Source organism: Suncus etruscus, chromosome 9 (genome assembly GCF_024139225.1).
Source record: "Suncus etruscus isolate mSunEtr1 chromosome 9, mSunEtr1.pri.cur, whole genome shotgun sequence".
Classification (NCBI taxonomy): domain Eukaryota; kingdom Metazoa; phylum Chordata; class Mammalia; order Eulipotyphla; family Soricidae; genus Suncus; species Suncus etruscus.
This window is the reverse complement of record NC_064856.1, coordinates 101,994,818-102,012,537: the sequence shown is the minus strand read 5'-3', so window position 1 is coordinate 102,012,537 and position 17,720 is coordinate 101,994,818. Positions and strand designations below refer to the sequence as shown.

General features: G+C 39.4%; 3 protein-coding genes across 3 annotated transcripts in view; all 3 read left to right on the top strand.

Annotated features, from left to right (window-relative positions):
• Positions 1-17,720, top strand: part of SSRP1 (structure specific recognition protein 1) — a 1,220,984-nt gene that overhangs the window by 250,020 nt on the left and 953,244 nt on the right. The gene's annotated exons all lie outside the window — the stretch shown is intronic.
• On the top strand, positions 7,475-8,425 carry LOC126018719 (olfactory receptor 10Q1). Its single transcript, XM_049780816.1, has one exon. The coding sequence runs from the start codon at positions 7,475-7,477 to the stop codon at positions 8,423-8,425; it is 951 nt and encodes a 316-aa protein (XP_049636773.1).
• LOC126018718 (olfactory receptor 1S1-like) lies at positions 14,261-15,250 on the top strand. The gene has a single exon (XM_049780815.1). It carries the CDS (start codon positions 14,285-14,287, stop codon positions 15,248-15,250), a length of 966 nt encoding a protein of 321 aa, XP_049636772.1. The 5' UTR covers positions 14,261-14,284.

Below are 17,720 nucleotides of genomic sequence, written 5' to 3'. Positions count from 1 at the left end.
ATACTTTTTAAAGCAGTATTAGAAATATGCTTCTCCTTAACACTTCAACATTAGTATTTCTATTCTTGCCACTTGTGAACAAAAAAATATTTAAGTTATGTTTATGCTACATTTATTTGATAATTAAATTTCTCTGTATTGGGGCTGGAGAGATAGCATGTAGGTAAGGTGTTTGCCTTCCATGCAGAAGGATGTTGGTTCAAATCCCTGCATCCCATATGGCCCCCACACCTGCCAAGAGCGATTTCTGAGGATAGAGCCAGGAGTAACCCCTGAGCCCTGCCGGGTGTGACCCAAAAACAAAACAAAAAAATCTTTCTCTGTATTCATTTGCTTTCGCACATTTGATTTTTGAATTGTTCCTTTCGCCTCTTTGTTTTTCTAAGAATGCATTGTTTTTATTTTGTTGGGTTATAAACTCTTTTTTTTTACTTTTTGAAAATAAAATATTACTTTATTTAAACACTATAGTCTATAAAGTTGTTCATAAAAGTTTCTGGCATTCATTGTTCCAACACCAATGACACTACCAGTGCAATAACATTCCCTCTAACATTGTCTCCCAGTTTTCCACCCACCCCCAAACTTTCTATCTTGATAGGCTTGAAATGATTTATTTTATATTGCTAATTACTAATGGTAATGAAATTATTTTAAAAACTTCTCTAGGGCCCGGAGAGATAGCACAGCGGCATTTGCCTTGCAAGTAGCCGATACAGGACCAAAGGTGGTTGGTTCGAATCCCGGTGTCCCATATGTTCCCCCGTGCCTGCTAGGAGCTATTTCTGAGCAGACAGCCAGGAGTAACCCCTGAGCACCGCCGGGTGTGGCCCCCCCAAAAAAAATCTTCTCTAAAAGAAAATTTATGAAAATTGTTATTTCTCACACCAGAGGTCAGTAATTCATTGTCTGCAGGTTTCTGTCTTCATATTTTCTTGGTTCTTATTAGTGTTCTGCTCAACTCGATCCATGGTTTCTTTGAGTTCTTTGAGCATCTTCCATATTGCTTGTCTAAAGTCCTTATCTGAGAGGTTGATTAGTTGGCTGGTCATTATCTGGTCATCAGAATTGTCATCTTCATTCTCTATGTCTGATGCTGGCCTGCGTTGTTTCCCCATTGTCACACTTGTATTGTGGGTTTTTCTACGTGTTGTGGTGGTATTCATTGGCTAAATGATGTACGCAGCTACACTCCTCTGGCTCCATCCTTTCTGGGTGGGTCGACTTGCCTCCAAGGGAGGGGAGTCCTCTGTGGATGAAGCCTCACACAGGACCAAATCTTAGGCCCGAGCTCGCAGCAGAGAGGACAGTCCAGAGAGAAATGCTGGGATTCAGTGATCCAGCACAGTTCTTAGTGTGATTTTTTCTTCTTGTTGCGATGGTGTTCTTTCCTTAGCAAGAGCGCACTTTTGGCCCACTCCCAAGAGGTTCACGCGACAGGAGTAGACAGACACACACAGGCAGCACTCACAATTTTTCGCAGTCGGGCCCCACTGGGCAGGCGTAGTTTCGTCCCCACATAATATTTTCTTGTATGAGACTGACTTGGGTTTGATTCCTGGTTTCCCTTATAGTCCTTTGAACATGCTAGAAGTTTTCCATGAGCCCAGAGCCAGGAGTAGATCTTGAGCACTGAGTCACTTCCCAGGATGACAGAGGTGGGTTGAGAGAACGCTGCAGATTCCCTTCTTGGGGCTGCTGCTTTTCTTTTTTCCACTTCATAAAGTCACCCAGGGACCTCCACTGGCCTCATTAACTTGTGACCACGAAGGGACCTGCCCCTCTGCGTCTCAAGACGGACCTGAGACTTTATTTTCCGGGGTTCTATGGTGAGTTTCCGTCTGGTTTTCCAGAGCAGCTGGGCCGGGCGATGCCAGTGGCGCCCCTGTCAGTTCCTTGAGCTCTGGCTTCCTGGGATGCAGAGGGTAGAGAAACTTTCGGCCTTCGAGCCAGTCCACTGCCAGCTGCCCGCCAGCTCCAGGCTCCCGGGCCTCCGCATGGGTCCATTGTCTGCAGGTTTAAGTTATTCATTGCTAGTTGAGCATTCTGCATTATTAGTTTTGTTGTTGTTGTTGTTGTTGAGTTTAAGTGGCGTCTATGCCACTTTGATATCTCATTTGGTGTCTGCTTACTGAAGTGTCAGTATTGAAAAATTTGGAGGTTGTTGCAAGGCTGCTGTGCACCAGGAATTCCAGGATCTGTGAAGCAGGGTTGATAAATTGACATGACAGCCACGGTGGGTCATGGATATAGCTGCCAGGGCTTCTAGAAATTGGGGGAGGCGTCCTGTCTATACCCCAATTCTAAAAAGACTTCATAATTTTCAGCCCAAAGCAGATGTAATTGGGTTAGGTTTTGTTAGACATCAGTGGTCAAGAGGTAAAGTTAGGCTACTGATGTGGCTGCTATTATGGAATGTGGGTACAACTACTAGGGCTTTGGCAAGGGCTTAGCTTGCATCTCTTTTTTTAATATTTTATTTAAACACCTTGATTACAAACATAATTGTGGTTGGGTAGCTTGCATCTCTTTGGAGAAAAAAATAAATGAGTATCTGGACCTAAGCTGACATAGTGGTAGCTGTGGCTCTTGGTTGTGCATCTTGATTTCTTGATTTCAGTTTGACAAGTGTTGCATGTGGCAGCCTTTGATCCAATCCCTGGTCCTCTGAACCCCACCTGGAGTGACCCCAAGCACATTCAGGATTTTTAATATCAGGAAATAATAAGTTACAGACTGAGCATTGGTAGGAGTATTAGGTACTCAACCTGGTTACAGCAATGGCATATGAGATATGTTTTCCTAAAGCTTTGCCAAAGAAATGCTTTTCTGAAATGTAACATATTTTGAAGGGCCATCCCCAGAAGTACTCAGGAGTAATTCCTGGTTCTGCACTCAGAAATTACTCCTGGCAGGCTTGGGAACCATATGGGCTGTCAGGAATCGAACACTGGTCAACCACATGCAAAGCAAATGCCCTACCCCCTGTGGTATCGCTCCGGCCCCTGTAAGATCTTTTCTAAATTTTATTATTGCTTTTTTGACCCATATAACTTAAAAAGGTTACTGTTAAAATACTAACTATTGAACGAATTCTGAGAATTCAATTGAAAACATTTGATTGCTTTCTCAGGTTTCAAAAATATTTATGTACACTGTCTTCTCATTTTCTTTGATTTGAAAATATTTTAAGCTTAAATTATGAAAAATAAGTTTGGATGTATATTATACTAGGGAGCTCAGTTTTTAATTATTAAATCTTGTCTTAATTGCCATAAGTAGTCAATTATTCTTTTTCATGCATTTGAAATACTGTAATAGTTAACATACAATATAAGCAATTTCACAAAATCTAATCTAAGCAATGTCACAAAATGATTCATTTTAGTCTCATAACCTGAAAGTAAGTACATGTATTTTTAGTTCCATTTTACAGACAAATAAAAATTTTTATCACATATGTATTTAACCACCATGATTGCAAACATGATTGTAGTTGGGTTTCAGTCATAAAAAGAACAACCCCTTCACCAGTGCAACTTTCCTACCACCAATACCCCTCTCTGTTCTCCCCCACTCCCACCTGTATGTGACATAGGCATTCTACCTCTCAGACAAATGAAATTGATGTACAAAGTTGAGACCATCTAAAATAATGATTAAGGTAAGGGACTCTGGTCTTGTCAGCAGCAATTGCTGAGTGCAGAGCCAGAAGTAATCCCTGAGCACTACAGGGTATGGCCCCAAAACCATAATAAAAGAAAAAAGTTATTTTTTAGAATGTCATTATAAAATGAATTAATAAACGTTAAGTATACATAGGATAATGTCTGACTTGGTAATAACTGTAGAAAAAATCAACAATTAATAATTCTATTTTAGTGCAGTATAAATCTCTAAGGTTCTATAAAATCATGGTATGGTGTATTTTCTAATATAAATTATTCATGCTATATTTTATTCTGAGTACAAGTTTTGCTCTGTTGTGTAACCCTTTTTAAAAAAATTCTTTGGCTTTTCACTTGTATATTCTTCTAGGAATTTTGGTGCTAATTGCATGGAATTCACACATTATTCCAAGTTAGTTGCCATAAATTATTTAAATTTTTCAAAATTTTAATTAAAGAATTATGAGTTACAAAGTTATTGGTAGTTAAGCTTTAGGCATACAACAGTTAACACCAATCTCATCATCAGAGTCAACTTCCCTCTACCATTGTTCCCATTATCTCTCCTGTTCCCACCCCACTTGTCACCTTGATAGGCACATTTTAAAGTTCTAAAATTATAGTTTTAGATCTGATGTTTTCAGTGTTTCTGAGTCTGTGTTTTAGATATAAAACTATAATACTCTCCCACATTGCCAGTATAACCAAAGCCCTGACCTCTATTCCCTCATCATTTCCTTTCTCTTCTTCCTTCCCAACTTGATTTCTTTCCTTCTCTTCCGTCTCTTCCCTCTTTTCTGGGGTCAAGGGTAATCTAAGCATCTCCCCTTTACTACATTACATTTCTTCATCAAGTTATTCTATACACTACTGATAAGTGATATTTTCTAGTTCCAACCAGACTGCAGTAATATAGAGGAAGTATTAATACTTTTAGTTGCTTATTTTGTCACTAAATTTTATATGCTTGCTAATGGATTCCTAAGTTTTCCACATTTTGTTCTTTGCACTACATAAATATTTTAAATATATCACTTAAAATGCCTATGCGACATTTTCTTTTAGTAATTTTTATTCAGAAATATGTTATGAATATCTATTTCTAATAATATTTCTAATATCTATTTTTAATTAATTCCCATCAAATTGAGAGTTTTTGCATTCTTTCTTACATAGATTGAGGACTATCTCCCATCTTTCCCTATTATAAAGTTCCCAATTCTATAGCTTTAAGATTTTATATATGTGCAATTTTTTTTTCATTTTAAATGTTATATTGCATATGTTTTTTTTTTGTTTTGTGGGGGTTGTTGTTTGGTTGGTTGGTTTTGGTTTTTAGGCTACCCCGGTGGCACTCAGGAGTTAATTCTGACTCTATGCTCAGAAATCACTCCTGGCAGGCTTGGGGACCATACGGGATGCCTGGGATCAAACCTGGGTCTGTTCCAGGTAGGCCACATGCAAGACAAAATGCCCTACTGCTGTTTTATCTCTCCATTCCCTATTACATATGTTTTTAATAGTAATTCTTGGATTATTTTTTACTTTTAGCAATTGTATTAACCACTTCATGTTAAATTCATATTTATTTGATATTCATCATTAAATTTTATATCACAATTCTCCTATATTAAATTATGTATTCTACTTAATCACTTAGATCACAAAACATTTTTGACATTTTTAATTGAAGTAATGTTAGTTAACAAGATTACATTTATAGGGGTTCAATTTCATACCTCTTCAAAATATGTTACCATGTCACATCCACCTTCATATAAAATGCCCAATGTATTATATTTATTTACTTATTTTTGGTTCTCCCCTTCCTGTAGTGTTTGTTTTCCTCTTGGCAAAAAGAGAAGGCTTGGGGGAACATATGTGGTGCCTAATTCACAATACTATTTTTCTAACTCACCAATACTTCCCTGTGTTAAGGAATTTTTTAAGTGTATTGGGAAGGATGTATTTTCTAAACCTCTGTAAATAAGACAATTTCTTCCTTTGCTTTTTGCTTCTTTTTTTTTCAATTTTTATTGAGACTAATGTGAATTACAAGTCTTTCACAGTTATATTTAAGGTACAGTGTGACAGTGAATTAGGGCCATTCCCACCACCAGTGTTGACCTCCCTCTGCCCCTGTTCCCAGCATACATCCCATGCCTCCAATCTTTGCCCCCTGAACTGCTAGTGTAACAGGTCCCTTTTATGTGTAGCTTGTTGATGTTTGGGTCTCTTGCTGCTATTGTTTCTTTTGCTTTTGAACATAAATTGCTAAAGTCTGGGTGTTGAATGCCTTCAAAGAACGTGATTTTCTTATAACTTTGAAAATATTGTTTCTTAGATTTTTATGTTGAAAATAAAGTTGTAGTTCAACCCAGAAATCTATAATTTATAGGAATTTTTCTTTTCCAAGTTGCTTACAAAATTTTTATTGGATCACTTGTTCAATATAGACTTCTACTCTATTTCATTTTTAGTACCCTTTTATCTTTTCTTACCTAACATAATGCCACTTTAATTTTTACTTGCCTAGGTAGCAGTTCTCTCTCATGAAATTCTCTGGGTCCTAAAGTGTACACTCGTGGTTGTAAATTTAGAAAAAAATATTCACATGAAAGGAAATACATAAGGAATATATCAAAAATGATTGCAAAAAAAGGCAGTGAATTAATTTTGTTTGAAGTTAAGGCAAGGGATAAAAAGTGAGCAACTGATGAATAAATTATTGTGTTCTGTAACTTAGGAGTGAACATACGTGCTTAAACTGTAGAAAATAAGCTGTATATATATGCATGATAGCCTGTTCACAAAAAAATGAATCCATGTGTCCATTTGAAAATATTATACATTTTAAAATAATGAAACACAAGTAAAGATTTAGGCTTTGTTATTTGAATTTTTTTGTTTGTTTTCGGTTTTTAGGCCACACCCGGCGGTGCTCAGGGGTTACTCCTGGCTGTCTGCTCAGAAATAGCTCCTGGCAGGCACGGGGGACCATATGGGACACTGGGATTCGAACCAACCACCTTTGGTCCTGGATCGGCTGCTTGCAAGGCAAACGCCGCTGTGCTACCTCTCTGGGCCCTGTTATTTGAATTTAAAGTATCAAAGTCTGAAGGTCTAAAGAGAATAGTGGGTAGCTCATTGGCCTTGATTGTGACTAACCAGGGTTCCATCCTACGTATCCTATATGGTCCCCTGAACAACGACAGAAGTAATTCCTGAGCACAGAACCAGGCGTAAACCCAGAGCATCATTGTGTGTGTTCCCCTAAACCAAAAATAAGTAAACAAATTAAACATATATAAATACCAAAATGAGGTATATATACCAATATATATTGGTATATAAATACCAAACTGTGTGCACGGAGACAGATCTATCATCACAGTTGTAAAACACATGAGCTTACCTACAGTAGATGAAAATAGGCAGCTAAATAAAACAGTGTGGAATTGAAAAATATATTTAAAAGAAATGCAAAAGTCATACCACTTAGTCTCCAGAAACATATTCCAATGAGTCTCTGTCCCCTGTCTAAAGACTATTTACAGTACAAAAAATATACCGCACGAGATTTTATCCATTCATTCCCATTCATTCCCATTTATATCTATTCATTCCCATTCATATCAATCATTCCCATTCATTCCTCCAGTGCTGTGCTGGATGGGATACTGGACTCACTCTTGGAAATGTGGGCGAGGTTGTCCTGAATCCAAGTCAAAATTCTAAATCCCTGATGTGTTTTGATGCAGACAGTTCCGAGCCCTTCTCTGTCTGATCTTGTCTTGCAGGAGGCCATGGTCGCCCAGAGCCCCGAGTTCAACCAATCTGGCCCCACCGAGTTTGTGTTCCAAGCCTTCACCTCGGTCCCTGAATTCCAGGTTCTCCTCTTCCTTCTCTTCCTCCTCCTCTACCTGATGATCCTGTGCGGCAACACGGCCATCATCACGGTGGTCTGCACCCACAGCTCCCTCCGCACCCCCATGTATTTCTTCCTATGCAATCTGTCTTTGCTGGAAATCTGCTACACCACCGTGGTGGTGCCCCTGATGCTTGCCAATATCTTGGGGGCCCAGAAGCCCATTCCACTGGCGGGCTGTGGGGCCCAAATGTTCTTCTTCATCACCCTTGGCAGCACCGACTGCTTCCTCTTGGCAGTCATGGCTTATGATCGCTATGTGGCCATCTGCCACCCGCTGCACTACACGCTCATCATGACCCAGAGGCTGTGTGTGCAGATGGTGACGGGTGCCCTGGGCCTGGCACTCTTCCTGTCCCTGCAGCTCACGACCTTGATCTTCACCCTGCCCTTCTGCGGCCACAGGCGACAGATCAACCACTTTCTCTGTGACGTGCCACCCGTCCTGAGGCTGGCCTGTGCCGACACCCGAGTGCACCAGGCTGTGCTCTACGTGGTTGGCATCCTGGTACTTACTTTGCCCTTCCTGCTCATCTGCATCTCCTATGTGTTCATCGCCTTTGCCATCCTGCGCATCCGCTCGGCCGAGGGCCGCCGTCGGGCCTTCTCCACCTGCTCTTCCCACCTCACCGTGGTCCTGCTGCAGTATGGTTGTTGCAGCCTGGTTTACCTGCGCCCCCGCTCCAGCACCTCTGAAGATGAGGACCGCCAAATTGCCCTGGTCTACACCTTTGTCACCCCTTTGCTCAATCCCTTGATTTACACCCTGCGGAACAAGGATGTCAAGGGCGCTCTCAGGAATGTCATTGTCGGGAAAGTTGCCTCCTAAGCCAGTTGAGGGTTGAGGGATGGTGGAGACCAGGTAGTTTTCTCCAATAATGAATCATGCTCAAGAATAAGGAGAGGATGTTGATCTTTTTCCCCCCACACTCTGCAGCTGACAGGGATTGCTGGCCATATTTACCATCACGAGTGACATTCATTTTTCCTTGCAGTTTTTGAATATATTTGGAAAACCTTGGGACAAAACTCTCAGGAGGGTTTTCAGACATGTCCATTGTGAAGTCAAGACCATCATCACCACTTTCATCACTTTCTTGGATCTGCTTCCTGAAGGGGCAGCATCAATAATAATTTACCCTCTAAAATGTGCCATGAGGACTATTTATAAAGATATCTTAAAAAAAAAAAAGTGGGGACAAAGTGGTAGCACAGCGGTAAGGCGTTTGCCTTGCACACAGCTGACCCAGAACAGATGCAGGTTCGATCCCCGGGATCCTATATGGACCCCCGAGCCAGCAGCGATTTCTGAGCACAGAGCAAGGAGTAACCTCTGAACACCACTGGGTGTGGCTCTAAAAATTTTTTTAATAAAATATTTCTTTTATTTGAAGACATTGTTTTTGTAATTGCTTAAGATGCAAACGTAGGATTAAAAAAATAAAATAAAATTAGAATAGACGTCCTGTTGCATCCTTTTCATCCATCTCAACTAGCAGCCTTTGTTTCTTTCACTCAGAGTGCCAGAAAACTATATGAAATTAATATTCGGTGACTAAGCACCTAATCAGTGCCAGCCAATGTTAGAATAAGGAACTTTGTGTCTAGTAGCTGCAGCACTGCCCTCTGTTATTCATACCCTGCTGTTTTTAGTTTTTCCTGCCTTGACTCAGCACATTCACTATCCCTGCTGTTCCTAGGTCCCTTCAGCAGGTGGCGTCACTGCTCCTTTCAACCACTGCTCCTTTCTAACCCCGGACAGCAGCCATATGTAAACCCTGAAGTCAAGTTAAGTTTCTCTCTTCTGCTGTTCAGAGTTGTCTTGAAGGTTGATGATAAGAACAGAGTCAAAGCAAACAACTTAAAATCAATTATATAAGGACCCAAAACCATGAACCCAGAAGATGGTGCTCTGGTTTAAAGTGCTTGCTCACTCTGATTGGTTGCAAATTAAACCCCAATGTTGACAAATGTGTTAAAGTAATTTTAACAATTCTGCTGTTTGGAATCCTTGCAAAAAAGGACAAAGAAGTGACTCAGTAATGTAAGAAATGCTCAACACAAGGTTGAGGCCAAGAGCTCCATTTCTGCTACCACTACATGAATTCAGGTGTTGTTCCTGACAGCCTCCTTCTCACAGTCCCCGTTAAGGGGAAAAAAATAAGGAAAGAAAAAAAAATGATCTTCTAAGCAAATGGTAGAATACAAAAGACTTGAATGACCATACTATGTCAGAAAATATATATTACAAATTTTTAAAAGGCAATAACAAATAGGGATAGACATTATGTTAAGATTATGGGACTGATGCATTAAGAAGACAACTCTGATATGCACCAAATAAAAATTTATAAAGCAACCATTAACAGGCCTGAAGAGGGACATGCATAATAGTAGTAGGGGACTTCATCATCTCTCTGTTCTCATAGGCTAGATCAATGAAGAAAAAAATCAATAAGGAGTTGGAAGAACTGCACAAAATAGACATTTACATGGTTCTTCCTTCCCAAAAGGACAAATGTGCATTCTTCAGTGAACATTGAATATCCTCCTCTAGGATAGACCATATGCTGAGACACAAACAAGTGTCCTAAAAGAGCTATGAAGATTTAAAGTATAGCAGTCATCTTTTCAAAGTGCAGTACTATAAAGGTAAAAATTATCCATAAAATTTGGGAGGTATGGGACCCGAGCGGTGGCACTAGAGGTAAGGCATCTGCCTTGCAAGCACTAGCCTAGGTTTGATCCCCCTGGTGTCCCATATGGTCCCCCAAGCCAGGAGCGATTTCTGAACTGATAGCCAGGAGTAACCCCTGAGCATCAATGGGTGTGGCCCAAAAACAAAAACTAGACAAAAAATTTGGGAGGGAAAATGCAGAGACTAAGCAGCCTATTATTAACTAATATTGGGTAAGTGAGAAAATCAAAGAAGAGAATTTAGAATATCTGAAAACATGAGTAAAGATGTGCTTGATCTGCGCATGTGGGACACAGCAAAACCAGTCTAGAGAAGGAAGTTTCTAGAATACATTTACATTAAGAAATAAGAACAAAATTTCAACAACCATTCCTTTACCAGTGTTCATTTTCTACCACCAATTTCCCCAGTATGGCCAAAACTCAACTATCAGCAACTCTCTAATTCTGTGTCTCATGGTGATTTAATTTTTAATTAATAAATTATTAAAAGGCAATAAGAACAAAGTTTAGACTGAGCCTTAGATTCTCCTTTCAGAGGAATCTCAGTTTGTCCATGCTCACTGAGAACTACTCTGGCCCTAAGACATTTCATCGCATAGTGGTGCATCTTGTCTCGTTTGGTTCCTGCCATCTCCTTCTCCCTACTCTTGGGGTTTTACTTTCCAAATAAATATTGATTTAGGCTCTGTTTCCTTAGAAGACCCAAACTAAGGCAATAATTTTGTCTTACTCCCTTTAACTAAGCATAATAGCTAATAAGGTTAGAAGTTCAAGATCTAGGCACAAGAAGATTCCATGTCTAGTGAGTACCTACTTCCTGGGTGTCTGTTGGTTCTTTCCATCTTGTACTGTCCTGGCAAAAAGGGACATAAAAGATCTCATGATTCTTTTATTAATACTAGTTTCATTGATGAGGCATCTGTGCTTAAGACCTAATCACATCCCAAAGGCTCAACCTTCTAAAACCATCAATTGAAGTTAGGTATAAACATGAATTTGGTGGAAAAGGGACAAACACAACATTAGGACTATATAATGCTTCATGAACATGTATTTAGCATTTTAATGCAAGCATTAGCAAAAGGGATTTGTTCATTTTTACTTCATCTCTGACTATCCAGACTTCTTTATTCCTGTCTTATTCAGTTTATTTTTTCTAGTCTTGCTTACAGATTCATGAACAACCCAATATCTTCTACATATTAAAAAGTTGGAGTCAAAGCCAGAGCAATAATACAACAGATAGGGCATTTGCCTGGTATGGAACCAACACAGGTTAAAACTCAGAAATCTCATATAATTCCCAAAGCACCACCAAGAGTAATTCCTAAGCACAAAGACAGAAATAATCCCTAAGCATTGCTAGATGTACACCCCGATCACCTCCACCCAAAATTAAAAACCAAATATTTTGTTATTATTTACAACTGAACACCCTGGGTAGAGATCCTCTGACTCTCCAATTCCCTTCCAAAAACTGCCATTCATTCAAACAGGACAGGAAACCCTCAAGATACCTTTCCACTGGAAATGGAATGTCTCATGGGTCATAATCCCAAGTGAAGGAATTTAACAAAGAGGAACTTAAAAGAAAAAAATAAGAAGAAAAAGCAGAGCTGCCTGCCTATTCCCCATTTACCTCAATGAATCTGAGGATGTGAAAACAACAGTGCTTGAGAAAAACACTGCAGGGAGATTATCCCAAGAGATGTAGAAGGAGCTAAATATCCCAAGTGAGTCCAGTACCATAACTGTTAATTCTGATGCTTGGGGAAAGTGTCTTGTTGTGGAAAACACATTAACTGTTCCCACTGCTACCCGCTCATCAGGAAACGAAGCAGTCAATGTGTCTGGATTCCAGAAGCTTCCTAGAGTAGACCATCTTCCAAAGGTGAGCCTTTTAAGATGTCAGAGCTGCGCTCAATCAGCTAGGAAGGAGTCTAAGGGACTTGGGTGGGACTGTTGGTTAGAAGATAGAGGTAGAGAGGAAGGTGAGATTACAGATTGTCACCTCAAATCTACAATTTCCCAGACCTGATCTATGGCCAAGATATAGGGTTGAAGGGGGCAAAATATGGGGTTGAAGGGAGCAAGAGACATGGATCTCAGAGGGTGGAGGAATCTTAGTAATCTGGGAGGAAACAAGGTATAACAGCACTAAACAGAGAAAATATATATGTATATATATATATTTTGATATTATTGTTTTAAACAGTTCTAACATTATTATCAGTATTATACACCACAGACTCAATCACTTAAAAATCATAAAAATAAAGTAAAAAGCTATTTAAATACAAATAAATACATATCTTCAGAAAAAAAAAACAAATTAAAATTTACATTACAATTTTCTATTCTAGTAAATCCCACTTCAGTCCAGGGCTGACAGGTCATAGAATCATCCATAGCCCGTCTGAAATCTGTCCTGAGGTATAGATACAGGCAAGCCCTGTTTTTTCTCTCAATTTCCACTGCCCTTCAATTGTCCAGAATCCCAGAAATATGGCTTTCCTGTTTTCTGTAATTGGCACAGAAATAATACTACTTGAGGACTTGAATCTATCATTTTTGAGAGAGCAGTGACTTGGGAGATAAGTAGAAAAGAGAAAAAAAAAGTTAGAGAGAAGCACTACTAGAAAAGTAGAAAGGTCAAACCTCTGAATTTTCAAGCTAATATATTCTTTCCAGTAGAAAAAAAGTCATTGCCTTCTAGAAAAGAGACACATTCTGTCTAATTTATGCTCCCTTCTCTATAGATAACTCCATGGGGGGCTCCCCATAGCTTTCTGGTCACTTTATTTTAAAAGAACAAGTTTGCTTTAGTATCAAAGACCCACCTACATATATTCCAAAGAATAGCCCATCTTAAAATTTCAATTTCACATCCTTCAAAGCATGCATCTTCCCTTGCTGGTTAAGATAGCTTGGGGACATGTAGACGAAGGAGGAAAGATGGAAGAACCTCCAATCAGTCAGCATGAATGATTTGACACATGTCCTGAAATGATGTTTGAAACCTTCAGACTCTTTCAGGGACTTCATTAAGCAGTTCTGTCACAGGACAGTGAATTTCCTTCTCTCCATGTGCTCCCTCTTTCCAAAAAAGCCAGTACCTGATTTCTTACAACCTCAGGCTTCTATCCACCAAGCAGTCTGATTCAAGTTTAAAATATTAGGAAAGAGACTAGATCCCAACCACTTCCTGCAGTATCCATATGGTGTATGATGGTATGGTAGAATTCCCTACTCTGCATATCCCTGCTCCTGTCATAGTGGGATCATTTTTGTAAGTCACGATCTTTAGCTATAATCAAACACTAGTTGATCAAAGAGATAATACAATGAGGAGGGTGCTTGTCTAGCACAAGATCGACCCAGGCTCAGTCCCCAACCCATGTATTGTCCCCCAAACACTGCCAAGAATGGTCCCCAAGCACAGAGCCAAGAGTACCAAGAGCAAGCACATAACACAACTGGGTGTGATTTAAAAACAAAACGACAAACAACAGTAGTAGGTTCATATGAGTCTTCTAAACTTTATTATTCACCTAATATCTACTCATAAATGAAGTCAATTTCTGGTCTCTTATCTCTGGACTCCTTCTTCAAGGGCTACTCCTTTGGCATCCTCCACCTAACACAGATAAGAATAAGGTCACACATGAAAGGATATTAAGAGAATCTGGGAGATAACATCTTCTCTTCCTCCAAACACTTAGAATCTTGGATTTCAAGAGAAAGGCAAACAATGTGAAAGGTCTTAGAATCCGTTTCATTTTTAACTTCTTAGGATATGCATTTTTCATGCCTATTCTTGGGCTTTCTTTGCTTTCCAGGGTTTTATGTCTTTCTGATAAGCCCATTCTACTCTCTATTTTCTTTTTGCCAGAAGTGCCCACTCTCTTGGACTGGTGACAACTGCATTAGGTATCACGTTGAGGTTTATGGTGAGGGTCTGAAAACCTTTTTAGAGCTGATTTAAAGAATGAATCAAGAAAATCAGACCACCATCTCGGAATTTCTCCTGCTGGGACTTTCCAGTGAAGATGAACACCAGAAGTTCCTCTTTGTTCTTTTCCTGGGGATGTACCTCATCACTGTCATTGGGAATGGACTCATCATTCTAGCTATCAGCTTGGATTCATACCTCCACACCCCCATGTATCTCTTCCTGGCCAACTTATCCTTTGCTGATATTTCCTCCATTTCTACCTCAGTCCCCAAAATGCTGATGAATATTCAGACCAAGAGCCAATCCATCTCCTATGAAAGCTGTGTGACCCAGATGTACTTTTCTATTGTGTTCGTGGTCATTGACAATTTCCTCTTGGGTGTCATGGCCTATGACCGTTTTGTAGCTATCTGCTACCCTCTGAACTATATGACCATCATGCAACCCAGGCTCTGCATTTTGCTCACAGTCATCCCCTGGGTCCTCAGTAACATGGTGGCTCTGACACACACTCTTCTTCTCATTCGATTACTCTTCTGTGATGGCAACAGCATCCCACATTTCTTCTGTGACCTGGCACCTCTGCTCAAACTGTCTTGCTCAGACACAATGATCAATGAGTTGATACTGTTGATCCTGGGCCTATCAGTCATCACCTTTCCCTTTGCCCTCATCCTTTTCTCCTACATCTGCATTGTCAAGGCTGTCTTGAGAATCTCATCCACCGAGGGAAAGTGGAAAGCCTTCTCTACCTGTGGCTCTCACCTGACAGTTGTGTTACTTTTCTATGGAACCATTGTAGGGATTTACTTTTTCCCCTCATCTACTCATCCTGAGGACACAAATAAGATTGGTGCTGTGCTGTTCACTGTGGTGACGCCTATGATGAACCCCTTTATCTATAGCCTGAGGAACAAGGACATGAAAGGTACCCTAAGAAAGTTCACTGGTAGGATAAGATCCCTTTCTTTGAGGTCTTGGACTTTTAAATTCCTCTGACCCACATAATCAGAGGAATAGTTCTACCCAAAATTTTCATGCCATAGTTGTGATGATTCAACTCTTGATGAACTTTTAGATATCTGTACACCCTATTCCAACCTTGAGGTTTGGGGTTTTCTTCCACATTTCTCTGACATGGTAAACAAGATATAATTTGCAACAGTAACACTCTTCTTAAGTATAAACTATGTTAGTATGTCAGCTATAAGATATGTGATTACCATTGTTTATTATTTCAATAACATCTACCATAGAGCTATAGCATCTTTGAAGATAGTATTTCTTTAGTCAATTCAGATTTCTCCAGGTCAGCTTTCCTTAAAATTTTATTTACTGAGAAACAACTCTAAACTAAATGAAGCAAAAGTCTTTGGTTTTTTAGGGTTAAAATAAAGTATGTTTAGTATTATCCAGCTGGACTCAGTTTATATGTTCTCAATTTTGTTGGCTTCATCCAAGGCACTCTAGTCAGGAGCCAGCCAAACATATGCCTTCTCTCCAACATGTCTGATCAGGGAGTTGACCTTGATATCATAGAAGTCACAGAGCTTTTCCCCAGCTTGTTAATATGCTTGTTGGCTTTGACCTTCATAGCAAATACAAGAGCATAGTTGTCTTCTTTCCTCTTCGTAGTGACTCGGGGATCAGATGATGGAGTAGTGCTTTGTTCTTCTAATACATGGGTTGGCTTCTCAGCTACAGATTCCCGGGTCATCCACAATTGATAAGAGACAGGCTATTTTTTTTTGTTTGGTTTTCAACTCTAATTTATTGACCTTCAAAGTTTTTGCTTTGTCTTCAACTTAGAAGGAGTAATGGTATCCTTCTTGACTTCCAATACCACCTTACACTTTTCAGTTTTCAGTTAGTAGAAAGCTCTCAAAGAGTGATACCATATCTAGTATTTCTCTAAAAATAATTATTTTAAGTCACACAAAATCTGCTTCATCTTGTGTAGTTCCTCAGAACTATGTTATAAAAAATAAATAAATGAATAAATAAATAAGTAAATAAGTAAAAAAACACATCTTAGGAATTGTACTTGAATGGAAGACCAAAGACCATGCATTTAGAATAAATTAGTTCTAGACTTGGCTCTGTTCTGAATAATCAACTTTGAGTCTTTGGGTATGCTAGACCACTTTTCTGAACCTGTTGTTTCATCTCCAAAATGAAACCATCACTCCCAGTTGTTTTGAACTGAGATGGCTCATCAGAAGTACTTGGGGGAGTTTGCTTGAGTAAATCTGCATCCTTCAACAGTATAATACTAGCTCTACTCAATCTGTGACAGTGATCTTGGGTTCAGATTTTTAACTAAACTCAAAATATAAAACATGAATTGAGAATTCAGAAAGCTTTAAAGAAGAATCTGGGACAGTCACATATATAGTCATATGTGTCTCAGAGGCCTCATAAGTCCCAGTTTTTCTAAGCGTGAGATGTGAGGGTGATAAATGAGAACCCCAAGAAGGTGTGGATCCCAGTTCAAGGCAACTGTGTATCAGGAATTATTCTTGCTTATAGAATAACCCCTCAGAGAGTAGGTGATTAGCATCCATTTCTGGGTGTAGTGGTGTCTCAACAAATACAAGTTACTAGGAAATTATAGATTCTCCTAGAGTAAATTGAAGCAAAGTAGTGTTCTAATCACTTCAAACCCATTTGAGCAGGACTGTGATTTATCTTGAATACTATATACAACTATGCAACTCTTTAATTAGCTGCCAGGGAAATTTGACTGATGGGAAACCTCAAACTTCTATGAGATATAAGTTAGACTACAAAGTCTCTTTGACTGCTTTCCCTACAAACCTCTCTCTAGATCTACTAACATAGATGCCAGTGAAGGGATAAGACATTTGTATTCTAAAAATTCCCTCAGGAGATCCTGACATACTAAAGAATCACTGACCATAGGCACAGGAGTGATTTTGTGAGCCTAGAGGCCTAATAGTTGGTTTTCTAGACATGTACTCAAAAAGCACGCTCCAGCTTCCTAGAGGATACATTTTCCCTGTCCAAAACCTCTTTTTAAAAATATCCAACTCTGGGGGCCGGCGAGGTGGTGCTAGAGGTCAGGTGTCTGCCTTGCAAGCACTAGCCAAGGAAGGACTGTGGTTAGATCTCTGGCGTCCCATATGGTCCTCCCAAGCCAGGGGCAATTTCTGAGCGCTTAGCCAGGAGTAACCCCTGAGCATCAAACAGGTGTGGCCTGAAAAGAAACAAAAACAAAAAACAAAAAAAAATCCAACTCTGGACTAAACTACTACTAAGAAATATAATATTTATAACAATTTCACTGTAGTATGGAAGGAAAAAGTTTTTTTTTTTCTTTTTGGGGTTTTGTTGTTGTTTTGTCTAAAAATGTGTAGTTCTCATTCATTGTTGTGGGAATGTTTGTTGGTTCTACTTCTAGGGAAAACAGAATGGAGAGTCCTGGACAAAACTAAAAAAAATAAATCCA

Excerpts from the sequence above, each read along its gene's own strand:
- LOC126018719 (XM_049780816.1), top strand. The coding sequence starts at position 7,475 with ATGGTCGCCCAGAGCCCCGAGTTCAACCAATCTGGCCCCACCGAGTTT.
- LOC126018718 (XM_049780815.1), top strand. The coding sequence starts at position 14,285 with ATGAATCAAGAAAATCAGACCACCATCTCGGAATTTCTCCTGCTGGGA.